The sequence below is a fragment of the Hylaeus volcanicus genome, chromosome 7 (genome assembly GCF_026283585.1).
Source record: "Hylaeus volcanicus isolate JK05 chromosome 7, UHH_iyHylVolc1.0_haploid, whole genome shotgun sequence".
In the NCBI taxonomy this organism is placed as follows: Eukaryota; Metazoa; Arthropoda; class Insecta; order Hymenoptera; family Colletidae; genus Hylaeus; species Hylaeus volcanicus.
Window position 1 is genome coordinate 19,108,347 of NC_071982.1, and position 16,120 is coordinate 19,124,466.

Consider the following 16,120-nt stretch of genomic DNA (forward strand, 5'->3'; position numbering starts at 1 on the left):
TGCAGCTCGTACCAATGTCCCCGACACGGAACAGAAGCAGACAGCGAAAGAGAGCGCGAAACAGAGGCGACGGTACATTTTACGAGACACCCAGAGGCGCAGCGTTAACAAGCAATGACTGCAACGACGCCATCGTCGACCAAGACGACCGCGTCGACGACGAAGACGAGTACGCAGCGCCCAAGTGCACCCGGAGTCAGCCCAGACGGCGGCCACTCTACATAATTGCTAGCTATTGTACGGTGTGTGGGCGTCCCAAACCCTCCCCCCGACCGCCCCCCCCCCCACCCCCCCGACCCCATCTGCGAACCCCGCGGCGTTTCCTGGGGCGAATACATCTTTTACCGCAGCCCGCGACACCCCGAGCTCCTGCAACCGGTGTCGCTCGGGGAACTCGAGTCAGGCTTAACTGCGGAGTGTGTTTGATGGGTAGGAATTTTTGCTAGGGGATGCTGGAAAGTGACGTCTACCTTGACGATGTTTGAGCTGTCGACTCTGAAGATTTCAATAAGAATGGACGTCGACTTCGGACGTTATTGATATTTCAGTAACGGGGGGAGGGGCTTCAGTGGCACTTGTCAGGAGCTGGTATTATATTCTGTTTGAAGCAGAACGGCCACGGAAGCGTTTGAGGTATTTATGGAAGTGCACGAGTGTTTGAGGGGCACGCTTCAGAGGCGCCCGTGAGGATTCGAGCAACGTTGTACCGACCGATGTCGATGAACTCCGCGAGGAAAGCGCGCGGATCGAGTGCTATCGATTCCAATGCGACAGAGTGAAAGAAACAGAAGAATTTGATGCAGATTTGATTTCCAAGGTTCTTACTAAAAATGGAATCCTGTGAATTATCGATTCCGATGCAACAGCGTGAATGAAACCCAACCGAAGAACTTGACGCAGCTCCGACTTCCAAGATTCTAACTAAAAGTGGAATCAAATGAAACAAACCGAGTGGAACGCATTTCCATCCATTCTGTGAATTATCGATTCCAACGCAACAGCGCGGAGGAGACCCAACATAAGAATTTGACGCAGCTCCGACTTCCAAGATTCTAACTAAAAGTGGAATCAAATGAAACAAACCGAGCGGAACACATTGCCATCCATCCTGTGAATTTCTAGGGTGACAACTCGAAGAGTGGACATGCCCGATGGCCCGTAATCGGATTCCCGGGCGAATAAACGCGACGAAAGCTGGAAGAGAGGGGTTGGGCGACCGGTTGTTTTCCATACGAAACGGTCGAAGTTTGTTTGTCAACCGTCCTGTACAATCCCAGAGTGTTGAGGGTGGGTTGCGTTTCAGCGCAAGAAGACGAGTCGTGGGAAGAGTCTCGTCGACGGGGGAGAACGAGGAGGTGGAAGCGAAGTGCTCATGCAATGCAGATCGTTAAAGCATCCCGCGTTGCGCCGGTGACCCGAATGTGGCTTACGGAGACAAAGTGCGGGCCAGAAAGGTGGCGGGAAATACAGGAGGGAAAAAGGAAGAGGAAACGGACTAGGAGAGGCAGCGGCGAGTGGCCTGTTCGCTTCCACTCTCTCGCAATTCCCTGTTTCCCGTTTACATCGTCTCGAATCTGTGCTGCGGCAAGTGAAACGTAAGTAATGCCTATCCCCTCCTTGCGCAACTGGAAAATATCGTCGAACCGGGGCATTTCCCGGAGTCTCTTGTCCCTTCTTTTTCCCGTGCCCCCTGTTTCCGCGAAATATCATCTTGACGTTTATCGTTATTGCGCTCTACCAGGGCAATTTCTGGCTCGGGGAAATCAAAGATCCGAGCAACGAGCTGCCCATGATCGTCGCGTACCATCAGTGGACGGTATTAGGCGTTACCGAAAGGACAGCGGACGGGTGTTCAGATGGAAAAGACGTGGGAGGAATTGCTTGTGGGTTAAAGTAGACTGTTTTGGGTCACGAAGGCATCTGCTACAATCTCAAGAATTTGATAAAGAATTGTCACGGTCTTTCCAGCAACCCAATATATTAGCCAACTGCTAACTCATGTACAAAATTACGATTAAGATGGGAGTTTAGACTGTGCATCAGCCTCGAGAGGGTACGAAGTTAATAGAAAAGAAATGTAAACTACAGACAACGTGGCCAGTCAGAGATCATGGACCACCCCAGCAGCCATCGCCATTTTTGCACTAGCGTTCCAACCACATGCCGCGTCATCGAATTGATGAGAACATTCATGACTCACGAGCTACATCGATACTCGCGTCCACCACGGTTCGGTTACTCCTCCCACCAGTTTATTTTCCTTACACCGCCTCCGGAAGAGAAACTACGAGGCGCCGAGCTTTAAAATCCGAAAGAAACGCTTTCGCCGAACGAGAGCTTCCTCGGGTCGTAGCGAAAGGCGCGAGAAGGGTAGGGGTTGAACACGAAGCAGCCCTTCTTTAACCGGTACCCTCGATGCTGCAAGAATCTTGGCAATACCTCTTCGCCTAATCTAGCCTATATTTTTCTCTGTTTCACCTGGAGCCCCGGCTATCGGCCGTTTTTTTTCGCTCCTCTCCATGGCAACTATCCACCCGGCTGAAACTACGTCTAGACAGAGGCGTTTGAGTTCCCTCTGTATCGCGTAGACGCTCCAGCGCGCTGAATGCAGGCGGAATTTCGCGGAAACGCGTGCACGAGAGGCGTGTAGATGAAAACAGGTTGGCCAGCCGGAGCAATATCGGATGCATTAAAAGCTGATCCGACACTTTGCGCTGCTCAAATTCAATTCCCCGGGTAAAATATCGCGTTAGCCTCATTTCTGTATCGGGGGTTTCTTTGAAGAGACTTTCGAATCACAATTGCGTCCGTGCTTGAACGAGACACAGGCCATATAAAAGGGATAATCCTATTTCTGTTTAACGTTTTGGCACACTCTTTCATGCCGATTGGAAATTCGATTCAGCATCTTGTAACGTTGAAACCTAAACATCAGCAGGCTTACACCCGCGAGTTTCTAGACCAGCCGCGTCTCTTGCATCTCCGGGGCCATAAATAAGAGCGAGTCGCGGCCGTTTAATCGCCACGAGATACGAGGCACGGGTACAACCGCGGGGATAGTATACTCGGAGAGCTGACAAGACAGCCCGGAGGATAGCGCGTTACATCCACTTACAATTTGTCGCGGTGCCCGATTACCCTCCTCCTCGTGGAGGCTCGCCGGAGGATCCGTCCTCTGGAACTGGCCGCCTCCAGTCCGGGTTCGCGTGGCAGTTTCGAACAACGCCGGCGAATTATCGCGAATTGGCTGGAACGGCTGCGACGACGGGACACCGAGTCGAGCAGGAAATAGCGTACATCCACGGAGAGAAAGAGGAGCCGAGAGGGAACCAGGCGCGTCGTGTATCGCGGCAATGGAACGAGGACGAGGGAACGCGGAGATGGGAGAACACGGCTCTGATTAGCATACAAACTACGCGCGGCCGTGTTGGTTCTCCGCGTTTGCTCGGGACGCGAACCAGCGTATACACTCGTACGGGGTGTCCGAGATCGTGATCGAGGGGACGCTGCGACTTCGAATCGAACTATCGATTTTTAGAGGAATTTTTCAAACCAAGAAGCAGCTGCAAACTACTTTCAGTATCTAGATTTGCGGTACTCTTTGTAAAATGATTCAATTATTGTCTCTACCTTCGTATGTCTTCGAACCTAGCGAAACAGTAAACCATACTGACAAGTTAGTACCTCAATTAATCTTCAAACTCTGGCTAACAGTACCCACCGAAAGATCGAACACGAAAGGGTCAGCAACACGTACACACAGGTTTCGAAAGTATCCCGAAAAGGCTATCCCAGTCCTGGAACGATCGTGGCGAGATTCGAGGAGTCGATAATGTCCCAAGACACCCGTTAGAGCGAGTGGTACGCGTGTTCTCTCGCGTCAAGATATTCGAGATGGTGGAAGACGACAGGACACGCCGTTTACCACCAGGGAGAACGAGCGAGAACCCGCGGTGACGAACGAGGAGGAGAGAGTGCCACCCACAAAGCCCGAGGAACTCGAAGCGGGGAGTCGGGACGTCACGGAGCTGTAACACTTGAGATACCGTGCTCGTGGGCCACGATAATGGCCGGCTATTACGATAAACTGAAAAACCAGCGTACAAACGACGCGATTGTACAAACAGACGGAGCTTTTGAGCGACGCTCCTCCTTTGGATATCAATTATTCGACCGATCGTGTAGAACACGGGGGGAATCATTTACGAATGGATTTCCCACGAGGCTGGGCTTCAGGTGCGATCAATTTTAAGGGGATGTGTTAGGTCATCCCTTAAGTTCGTGCTGCAAAACGTGTCGTTATTTAATAAAAAAAAAAAAATTACAAAGATTTGATAACGACGATGTAATGACTGTATCGCAAAGGTGGGACAATATTGTAAAATGAGAGAAATTTGAGTAACAGAAGTATTTATCAATGGTACGAACTTTTAGAACGACCTAATATTATTAAATATCGAGCGAATCCAGAAAATATAGAATTTCTTTCTCTTTAAACAATCGTTTTCAAGAGGAGTCACCGATCTATAAACAAGGTAGCACACGAGTTCCCCAACCCTGCTGCAAGGAAACCCACTCGACAAGCATCATTTCACCGAGAACGACGACCATCACCGGTTCCAGTTCAGGAAATGATTGGTAACCGACAAGGTGTTCCTCGTCGAGAATTCTCGGTTCCCTACGGAAAAGAGATGATAGAAATAGCGAGGCGTGGGTACAAGAGCCGGCGACGAGATATCGCCAAGCATGAGCGATAATGACCGCCTATTACGATAACCGCGCGAAAAAGGGGCCAGACAGGGCCGGCATTGTCGCCGTGAGTGGACCTTCGAGAGTTTCGCCCCGATAAAAATACGACACTCTCGTGGTTCCTGAATGCGGGCCTCTGTGCGATCCAAAATCGTCTTGGCCCGCTGCCGATCCCCCGGCCAGAGTTCATCGATCGTTGCTCGTCGCGTCTTTTTGCAGACGGACATGGCTTTGCACGTGAAATTACTTGTCGCTGTCTCTCGCCAGACGGCCCGGAAACAAAAATTAACGACGGATAATCGAGGGAACGTGGCGTCTAGCATGAATGTGCCTCCTTCTCGCGCACCTGTCCTTTTCTGTCTCGTCAGGATTTATTTCCTCCGTACTGTTGCAGAGATGAGAAGCTGGCTAACAGGTCTGGTCGGAATCAAGGAGATTATACCGTTATCAATCAGACCGACAAACCTCGTTTCGCCTGGAAGACAAGCATCCTCCGGTATGGAAATCGTGGGACTTAATTAAACAGCGATGCCTGTTTATCAAGGCAGATTTGGACTATTGGTTCCTCCGTGTGTATACAACGTCTAAGAATAAGTTGAACGTCGACATTTTGTACCTTCCTGAACGAATTTCTCTCTTTCTCCTTATCGCGAGGAATTTTGTGTGCTTCCGGAGGACCCAACGAATGGTCAAATCAGGATTAAATGAACGCCAGTAATGTTTTTAACCAAATTAATTAAAGAGCCCCCTCCCTGCATCAAGCTCGTAGCAAATATTGATCGCAACAGAGGCATACCAGCCATTAATGAATTACATTCGAACGCACGCAGTGTCTGCAAACCGGAGGAAAACAATGTACAAAGTAGAATTTGCACGTCGAAGCGCAGAGACAACGTCGAGCCAGTCCGAACGCCAGTTTAATCTCGAATTGCTAATCAAAACTTCCTCCAAAAGGAAGAGGCGGGCGAGGAAACGTCGAGCGCGTCCCGTGCAGTTTTTTCCGAGGAAGGGTCGAATGGAAATTATTTCCAGAATGGAAAAGTTACTTTCCTATTTGACGCCGTGAAAAGAAGCTCGCAGGGAGGAGTCCCGGCCCTTGGAACGTTTCTTTTCTCCATTGTATTTCATTTTTTATTGCGACGTCGGGCATAAAGCAGCGCGAGACAATGCCCGAACGGAGCGAGCCGGAGGCCGCGTAAATCTTCGGTCCGCGTACCGCGGTGGATCCATAATTCTTCCACGTACGAGACTCGATCTCGCGTAGATCCACGGCCAACTTGCTTACGCGAGCACAGAAGCCGAGAGAAAGAGAGAGGATTGGTGCAGCCACCGTGTCGGAGATTATCAGCGCGACGTTGTTCGGTAGTTGCCGGCGCGTAACACCGTCTCGACGCACGCCCACTTCTTCGATGGCCTATTTTTGGCTAATTTAGGACCTAACGAACGACCCACTCCCGTCCTCGACTCCCATCGTTGTTACTAAAAGACAGTCGACGCATTCTTGCCTCGAATCCGTGGGGAAATTTATGAGAGGAAATAGTGGAGAAGTGGACGGTCAGGGGGTGTAAATTGTCACTGGCGAGTGTACAGCTTCGCTGGGGTATTTAACGAATGTGAATTGCGGGGCTATTTGTTTGCTGGTTGGAGCTTAAAGCTGCGAGCTTAGAGCTTCGAGAGCTGACAGAGAGATGACTTATCAGTGAATTCTTTGAAAGTAATGTCAACTCTCACATTTACTATTCATTCCACTATAGACTATGAACGAAATCGCCACCGTCACTGACACGCCAAGTATAGGCTCTAGCTTCCTGTTCTATTCCCGACTAATTTACCGCTCTCGGAATGACAATGATGCCCGCTTCCTGTCCCTCCATCTAGAATTCTTTCTCCCCATTCGCGACACCCATCGAAGCGATATATTTCAAGCTTTCCAAGACAGAGGGAGTCGATGACGAACGATCGGGGACCAAGGTAAACCTCAGGCTCGTAAAAGACGCAAACAGTGTCCGTGTCAGGCCACAGCGAGATGCCCTATTTTTGGCTAATTTAGTGGCCACTAGAATGCCAATGGCGGGTCTTCCGCGCGTTTATCCAGCCGATTCTATTGGCCTTCTTCTTCCTCCTCCTTCGAGGGACTCTCACCTCGTGGATGGCCACTCGAACCCTTGAAATACGGTTACAACCGGAGCGACCTCGGGCCCCCAGCACCTTACGATGTTCGACCGGAATGAAACTTCCTCTTTATTGCTCGGGAAGGGAACACCTCGGGGACCCTGAATGATTTTACGCGCCCGACGTCCGCCTACTCTCGTCATGCGTCCAAGTTCTACTGTTCCTGTTCTGTCGTCACGAGAAAATCAAGGTTATACTCACTTCCAGAAGACGACGGAGACGATCGCTGCCATCAGGAGCAGCACCACCGCACAGGTGATGATCAAGGCGGTGCTCTGCAACGATGGATTCGTATGGTACGACGCATCGATCATCTGAAAAGAACGTGACGTGTTAGCGATATGGGGATCGTATTAGAAAAATTGCTTGCTAAGAAAGATTGGCGAGTGACACATTTTTGAAAATCTTCCTGGCTCGCGATAATAATTTTCCTTTCCGCACCGTTCGCGGCGCCTTTCGTCTATTTTTAAAAGCCCTGGAAGATTTACGAAGGGTTGCAAGTATCTTTCCCTTGAAGTTTGGAAATTTATCAGTCGTTTCCTTGTAAATTTACTTTTGGGAAGCACCCGAATTTCCGATAGAAATTCCGTTACATTTCGCGTGATCTGCGAACGCTTTCAACGGATGCTGGTAAGTGTTCGACGAATACAAATGAATAAGCGCCCCCGCAGCACGCGCGGAGTCGTGCACCGACTTTGAACGCCTCGCCAACAGGATTAATCGACGCAGCAGCGGCCCGTTATTATTACCGGTTTCTCGAGCCGTAGACAACAAATATAAATTGATAGACCTGTCTTTGATACGCGTCCATTTATAGCTGGAAGGGTTGAGCAATGTCGACCTCAATTTGATACTCGTAATTTCGTCAATTATTGTATTACGAGGCCACGAATAAGTTCTCCTAATCGACAAATAAATATAGAAATTCATAAAGACAGAATATTCTATTAACCGCACAAATAAACGTTCATTTCCTCGGAAACTACCCCCATCCTTTCGATTCTGCTCTTCACTTCGAATTCAATTTAACGGCACCAGACGCCGCGAATCACAATAACAGGCGGGATCGATAGAATATATCGTTTGCAGCGAAAGATCGCAGGAAAGACGCGAAGGAGCCGTTTCGAAATTCACGTCGGGCCTGCCCTCACCCTCCCCCCTCGACATCGTGTAGGATTCATCGGCGAGGAGGCCGTTGGAGAACGTCGCGACGCGTGCCTGGTGTGAAGACGAGAGCAGGGCGTCGGCTGGCGGCCGATTACGTGGCGCGCCTGCAAAAAGGGAAAGTGATTTTTGCCACCGGAGGATCTCCCCGGGAACGGTAGCGAAACTTCCTGGCGGGTTCCACGTCGTCTCCAGTCGGTGATCGTGCCCATTGTCGCGAGCCCCGTGGATCGATCGGGCGCATTGTGAGCGCCAGGAGACCAGACTCGTTTCACCTGAAGGCGTGAGCCCGCGAGACGCGGCTGAAAAGGAGCGACGACGCGCTTTGGGATTGCCGATTTAATGCGTATCGATAAGCCCACCGCCCCCCCTGCAACCCCCTAGTCGACTATTATACTCGCTCGATGGGATATTCCGTCGGTTGGCGACGCGCCAAGGAAACCGTTCGATCACCAGACTGCGATCGCGAGTGCGCCAATGTTTCCTCGCAGGCCTTTCGTCGCCGCATCTCCTCTCCGCGTCGAATTGGGAATTTATGAGGAATAACCAGAATATTTACTTTAAATCCTGCACAGAGGATCCATTCCACCATACCTAGAGTTCCCGAGCGGAGTTTACTGGGCCAGACGGCTCGACAAACTGGAACCCACTCGATTTGGAAGAAATATAATACTCGGTGATGGACAAATTTATCTAAGAAGAAACCCCGCAGGGGCGAAATGTTATGTTGTATTCATGACAGGGGTATTAATGGCACTGTTTCAGTTGTTATCGACGCGGAGTGCTGGCTACAGGTCAGTACTCTATTTTGATACAATTTTGGTGATGGATAATGCGAGGGAAACAATGCTATTAAGGTCGCACAATTACGACGCCAAGTAATAATAACGTTGTAAAACAGTAGTAATTGAAAATTAATGTACCGCTGGATCGGCGGACTGTGTGACCGTAAACATTTTAACAGGGTGGCATCGATCCTCTCGAAAGTTCAGACGTGTCGGAAGCAGAGGCAATATTTTAGGGCCCAAATAGAACCACGATATAGCTGTTCATTTGTCACTTTATCAACATTAGTCACTTGAACCCTCAAGAATTACGTGTATCTAACCATGTAGATAGTGCTCTAGAACACATGTGCCAACGTTCGCTAAGGTTCGAGCACATGTGTCACCATAAAAAAATCGCCATAAGATTGCTTATCTTTCGCTGCCTATCTTTCGCTTCTAATCCGAAACCATCCATATAAGAATTCTGTGCATCCCTGATTTCAGATTCGAACCAGTATCGAGGAACGATGTACACATTCATCGATAAGTCGTCTCTTCCTCCAGAGGAGGAGTACAGGAATACACGCGCTACGGAATATTGTGGTACGTGTTGTTTGGCGGCTGGCCAAGGGAAGCAGCATTTATCAAAGGTTTCGCCAGCGTTAGTGCGCGTTTCGATCGGTGGTTGTACACACAGGCACGTAAGTCCCTCTTCGCGGAGAATCATCCCCTTCCTACGCGCACTCAGACGCGACTCGCCCTCCTCTCCCGCGATTCTCTTCCTCGTCGCGGTGGCTCATCGCTCATCATTACGGGGATATTAATGGCGTCGGCTAATGGATTCAGCCGAGAGCTCAGCATACAGAGAATTCCTTTCTCTCTGCAGACCCTCCTCCCTGCAACACCGTTGCATTTTTCCGCTTCTGGGGAGGAATTTGGAAAATAAAGGCAACCGCGATGACGCATGGTCTGCCATCTGATTGTGAGTTTGCTGCTGGGATTCCAATCGTAAGTAGGTGGAAGTATTTCGTGTAGCTGCTAGTTGTCTTTGGAAAAGAAGGAGCTTTCTTTCAGTTTCTGATCGAACACGGGTCCGCGGTGCGTGGTCCACGCTTGGAAATTTTGATAAATAGAGCCACTTAGACGTTGCATGCTCGAAACCCACGTGTGTTCGTTCCAGCAGAATCGACATTAGTCGTCGATATTCGAAACGGACGTTCGTGACTCATTTCGTCAAGAAATCGAAAACCGGATGAGATCACCAGATGAGACACCACCCTCGCCCCAACGGGCGATCTAGGCATCCCGGCGTTTCCCAAACCCCGACGATGCACAGTTCCATTCGGAATTTACGGTCGTTATTGCGTTAGCGGAGCCACGCGTTCGGCTATCCTCTAGGATTCCATTAATTGGATCCGGAGTCGGGTTACGGGTTTCTATTCCGCTGATGCTGAATCAGAGCAGTCGTAAGTACCGCGTATAGCGAGGCTGAAACGTATGGTTTCCCACGTGGGGAATTTCGGCCCCCCCCCCCCCCCCCCCACGATTCGATATCGGCTAAAGTTGCATCCCGTCGGTCGGTATAACAACGCGAAACAAGGGTATACGTCGGCTTTGTTCGCGGTTTGATTCCCCTCTCCCTTTTTCTCTGTTCTTAGAAGCCCCGTGATCATTCTTGTCCTTTTTACGCGCTAATTGGACACCTTTCCACCGAGCCTCGAGCTTTTCCATTCTTCTCCTTAACCCTTTCGATACTACTCGTTTGTATTTCACCATGGACACCCGTTCAAATTTTCCTTTGACACGGAACCTCGGTCGAACACTGCTTGTTATCTCCGAGGCTATCGATCGCTTCTATTTTGTTTGTCGCGTTCACTTTGAAGAATAAGAGAAAATTGCGCTCAAACTGGAGGCTGGATATAAATATCCACTGCCTCGTCATTTAAAAATAGCGACATAAGACGTTGTCTATATTTCCCTTCTGATCTGAAACTACCCATACAAGAATTCCGACCATCCCCGTCTTCGAAATTCTTCCCTCGGAATGAATCAACTTTCTGTCTCCTCTCTCCTTCGCTTCTCTGTAATTTCTCCTACACTGACAAATCATCAATGCCATCACATAGATATTTACTTGTGACGCCCGCATCGAAAGGGTTAATCACCTTAGAATTCTCGCGAAGCAAAGAAAACCGCTTCCGACTGTAAGGTTTTTCCTCCTAGCATCCATCGGTCGCAAGATCGTGAGAAACGCGATGGTCGCGCACCTGTGCGTCGTTCACGACCAGTCTATGGTCTGGGCCTTCTTGTCCCTGGTGCACAGCGGTCCACGAATCCCTCGTTTTCAGGGAAGATGGAGAACTCAGTTCACCGTCCTACCCGACGGTTCGCCGCAGATTCGCGGTTTTATCGAACAGGACGTCGCCTCCCTGCGGAGTTGCGTCGGTTTCCGCGGTGAAGGGAAGGGACACTTCGTCGTGGAAGAAAAGGCCCTGACCTCTTCCTCGGGCTCTCTTCTGGCGCCTTACGAAATCAATATTGAAAACCACGATGGACAGTTGCTACAAATAGTAAGGACTCGTGGTAGAAGAACAATGGGACAGTTGGACTTTTAGCGTGAGGGGATGAAACATGAGGAGACTTAGACTCTTCGAGTTGCAGAATATTCGTGATAGGAGGTTGGAAGTTAGCAGGTAAGTTTCACCGGTGTTAGTTTAGAAGACTAAACCGATTTGGCTAAAATAATCCATTTCGTAAGACCAGTAGAGCTAAATTTCATTCAATAATAATACTACCGTCTTGCATCCACCCAACTAAAGCATTCTCGATCCCGAAACGACAGCCTCCGATTATTACTGATAAATAGTCTTGGAAACTGGTTGGTAAACTCGCTAATGTCTGGCTGTAATCTACTTAAACGCGTAAACTCTGCCAGAACTAGATCCTAGAGCAAAGGGGCTTCTCGCAGTCTATTCGTCGGTATCCGAGTTCACGGCTTCTAGTCCTGCACAAAAGCCATCCAGCAGTCGAGTCAGTTTTAAAGCAAAGCGAATGGAAAATTCTAGAATCGAACCGGATATAGTTCGAGGCTCCCACTGGCAAGGTTCGGGCAAACGTGGCTCGCCCTCAGCTTTTCCTGTATCAAACCACGCGCGGTAAAGAATACCTATGCGAGGCGAAACACGAGAATCCGGAATAATAAGCGAAGTTCCCCTCGGTTCGACTTCGGCGAACTTGGGAGAGCCACAAATAACGGGGCTGTCAGGAAAACCGAAATCGATCGATCCTGCGGAGTATTTCGTTTACCATTTCTACAGTTTAAACAGGAATTAACCCTTTGTGTTCGAAAGGTAACTCTTGGTTTGTTTAGCTTTAATTTTGTTGGAACTCAAAGTTCCTTGAAAAAGACGAACCCAAAAGAAAATCTACAAAGAGCTCTGCAAAGGGTTAATAGCTCAGATGAAGGAGCAACCCCTAATTCAAGGCATTTAGTGTCCCTAGACGTCCATCTCTCTACTTCTAATTTCCCACGATTCCTACTAAACCAAGTTTGCGTTGAGTTTCACCTATCGGTCCATTTGCCTCGCACTTGTCAAATAGTCGAATCTTCGCGCTCCTGCTCGAGATTCCTCGTAAACGCGAAACGTCGTCGAGATACGAGATTTGGAACGGGACTCCATTTTCTCCAACGACGAAAACTCGATGGCCCACGGGAGAGCGACGCGGGAACGTGGTCCCAATGACGAGATTGTGACAGAGAATAACAAACTTGGCGCGTTTACAGTGCAGGATCCGCTCGATGCGTATTCTGTTTGAGAGACGCACGTGTTCCGCGTGTCTAAATGCGTCCCCGTTGACGTCTAAACACGTCTGGGGTATCCAGCTAGCATCTAATTTGGAAGCAAAGTACGTTGTTAAACAGGACGCGTCGCGCAGTTCCTAATTAGTTGCCGAGCGCGGAGAGCGGGGAATGGCGGAGAGGTTATTGGGTCATTCCACGCTAAATCGATCGCATAATGCGACCAGGGATTTCGTTCGAATTGATGTGTGGCGTGCTTCGCGCAAAATTGAGAGAGGTTTTAAGTCATCGCCTCGCCTGGTTCGAGTTTGTTTGCGAAACACGGATCGTTGAATCTCGCGATTTTTGGGGGGTGGGAACGCTGGCAACAAACCCGGAGCGGGTTAATGCGGGGCTTCATTGAAATATGACGTGAGAGTGGTGCAGAACGCTGACCGTAGCAGCTCGAGGATCGATTACTTGAAATGGGCCGCACCGCAGCCTATAACAGCTCATTATGATGTCAATTATAAAACGACCACCCCCCTATAACTGACCCTGTTCTGCAGAAGTCGCTCCGAGAAATGTGTTTCTACTTTTTCTGATTATCAAGGTCCGATATAGGCAAAGGATTTCGGTACGAATGAAAAATAATCGAAGATATAAATATTCGGAAATTTTGCCTCCGGATGAGGTACTCTTAGTGCGGGGTTAAATGTCAGATCTGGAAATCAGTAAATATGAAAATAAAAGAAGCACATGTATGAACAAAATTGCTCATCCTTTTTCCTATTAGTACAAAAGCCTCATGGGGCCACCATTGACACCAAACCTCGACCTCTCGAAAGGTCGCGACCCGCAAGAAGCTCTATCGCGCGTTCTCGATTCAGGATTTTTCGTGATGGACGCCGAGGGGGTGCCGCGGCGCTCGTTGCCGTAGCGTCGAACGGGAAAATTATACAGCGGCAACGCGAATCCATTAATAACCGGAATCAAGTGAAATTCGGACTGGCCAGGTTCCGGACGCTGAATCACTCGCATGATAAATGAGGAGAAGCTTTTTGGGAAGCGGCGGCGAACGTTTTAAGCGGCGAGAGAATACGTCGCGCCTTGGGGTGACATTAAAATATACGATACACCGGGTCCGCGAACGGTTATTACTTTCCCGCCTGTTATCGCGGTGCGTAGGTTTGCTATCGGTCAAAAGCTGACCCCTCTCCTCCCCGCGGCTTTTTGCGCTACTCGATGTTTGCAAAATAATCGATGGATGAAAGGGAGCCATTGATTTATAGTCTATTGTAGCTCCAATTGCAATTTGAACCAGTCAATGAGGAGTTACACGATACAAAAATGTACTTGTATAGATTATTCGTGTTATTTCAGGTATTTTATTATTTTTCAAACATATGTGGTGATGGATCCGATATCGACAATACAAGCTGAACAGTATATGGTTTATTTAAAGTAGCATATAATGCAAGTTAAAATAATATAAATTTTTAAGTTAAAATCAATCTTCCTCCAATTCATTTTTTCGTACAGTAGGTACTCCCCATCGCGAAACTCAATTCTAGACATCTGCCTCCATTTTGCTTCATATCGCAGGAGTGGTTCATCGAAAAATCATGAAATTCTGCACGTTGATTTTTCTATATAAGGCATCGATGCCATTGCAATTTTTCGAACAAAATCCTTTCAGATGAAAGTGCGCACATCATCCGTCGAAAGTTTGTACTATGCGAATAATCTTAGTATATCGGCTACCAAGAGAAATATTTGCTAAACTTTTGGAGTTTAGTGTATGTTGTTTATACTCGAAATGGACCGTGTTTTTCGAATCTCTTGCCGTTCTTCCCTCCCCTCGCTTATCCGATACGCGAGTGCCTCGACGAACATAATATCCGCGCGCTGCGGGTTGGCGAGATCGCATTACGAGATATCGATTGCACGAGGTCGAGAGAGCGGAGACAGACGATTTCCACTCTCGCTCTCTCTCTCTCTCTTGCATCGTGGTCCCCGCGAACCCTCAAACCTCGTCCCTTTCCTTCGTTGTTCGATCGGGCTTCATTAACCACGGAACGCTAATTAATCGAGAGACGCTGCCGCGGAATCAAGATGCCACGTAACCGTTTGCGTCTGCTCGGGCCGAAACTCGATGGAAACGAAACCAGAGGGGCGCCTTTGCGTCGCCGAGCGATCTGATAGTACCTCGGGCATGTGTACCTGCGCGGTCAAACGATGACTCGCGGGGTCTCCGTTTGAGACTCCATTCGAGTCTCTAAGCTTTGATTTCGACGAGGCAATCCTCCCACGGTTCTTTCTTCACGCTAATCAGCCTTGAAAGGCAACGGTTTTAGTGGTGGACCTCCAGTCACCGATGGAAACCACGTTTCAAGTTGCTTAGATCCAAGAATCGCTGGAAACGGTGCAGCTGTTCCAGGCTACGTTCCCACGCGGTGCGAAAACGATCGACGGAACCGGTCGATAACGCGACGAGACATCCGCGCGTTGCTATGCAAATTAAGTATACGAGCCAATAACTATCTCGTTCGGCCTGAAATCGATTTTATTGCACACCAGTGCACCAACCGGTAGTCGTAAACCGAGTCTGCCATTTCTTAGCGTATGCTGTTAAGTATTCCCCAGTAATCGTGATAATCCGTGAATGGAGCAAATCGAATCGATCTTAATGCGGTCGGGACAGTTTGTTCAGGTTTAAGCGTGATGTGTACTGGCTTCAGCGAGCATTTAGGGTCGTATCCATTTGCAATATAACAGCATGCTATTTAATTAATATTCTAGGAAAATTCTTCTAGGCCATTTCCGTAAATAAAAATCTTTCTCGATACCTTCAGCAATTTGACAATTACACTTGAGATGAAAGGAGAATTGACAAAGGAGGTGGTTCCTCCGTTAAAGTCACCAATATCCACCAGTTCGGTTGTCAAAATCGGCGGGCACCGTGACGTTAATCGTCCCCCAGAAATTTGTCCACGGCCGAAATAAATATGCGCATAGCAAAGGCGCGACTGGTTCTCGTCCATCAAACGCGTATGAACATGCATGAGCTCCTGTAAAACATTCGATTTGCCCCGTGGAAACATTAACATGAACGGCACGTTCGCAACAATAGGGAGTCAGGCGGGGGAGGGTGGCTCGAATCGGTCGATCGAAAATCGTCTCGTTGATTTAACAACTCTCTCCGCGCCCGTATACACCCTCGACGGGCAGCTTTGTCTTCTCGTCCGTGTCGCTGGCCAGCGGAACACGTCTCCCGCCGACCGGGACATGCTAATTACGCATTTGTTCAGGAATTTGCATGCGTTACGCCATCACGCTGTCAAGAGTTTACGTGTCCGCGTCGTAACGAATCGTTACCAGCCGGAACAATCCCCTGGCCCCGCGCGCGGACCGGCTCGCGCCCGACTTCCGCCCCCGCAGGGTCACGATCGGCACGTTTGCGTTCGCAGCGACGGAACACCAAATTGTC

At 49.1% G+C, this 16,120-nt stretch overlaps 1 protein-coding gene across 5 annotated transcripts in view; it reads right to left on the minus strand.

Annotated features, from left to right (window-relative positions):
• Nucleotides 1–16,120, minus strand: part of LOC128880508 (uncharacterized) — a 261,987-nt gene that overhangs the window by 37,409 nt on the left and 208,458 nt on the right. For all 5 annotated transcript variants that reach the window (XM_054130692.1, XM_054130690.1, XM_054130691.1 and 2 more), the window contains one exon: nt 7,123–7,235. In XM_054130692.1, the coding sequence (XP_053986667.1) occupies nt 7,123–7,235 (113 nt within the window). The remainder of the gene's footprint in view (nt 1–7,122; nt 7,236–16,120) is intronic.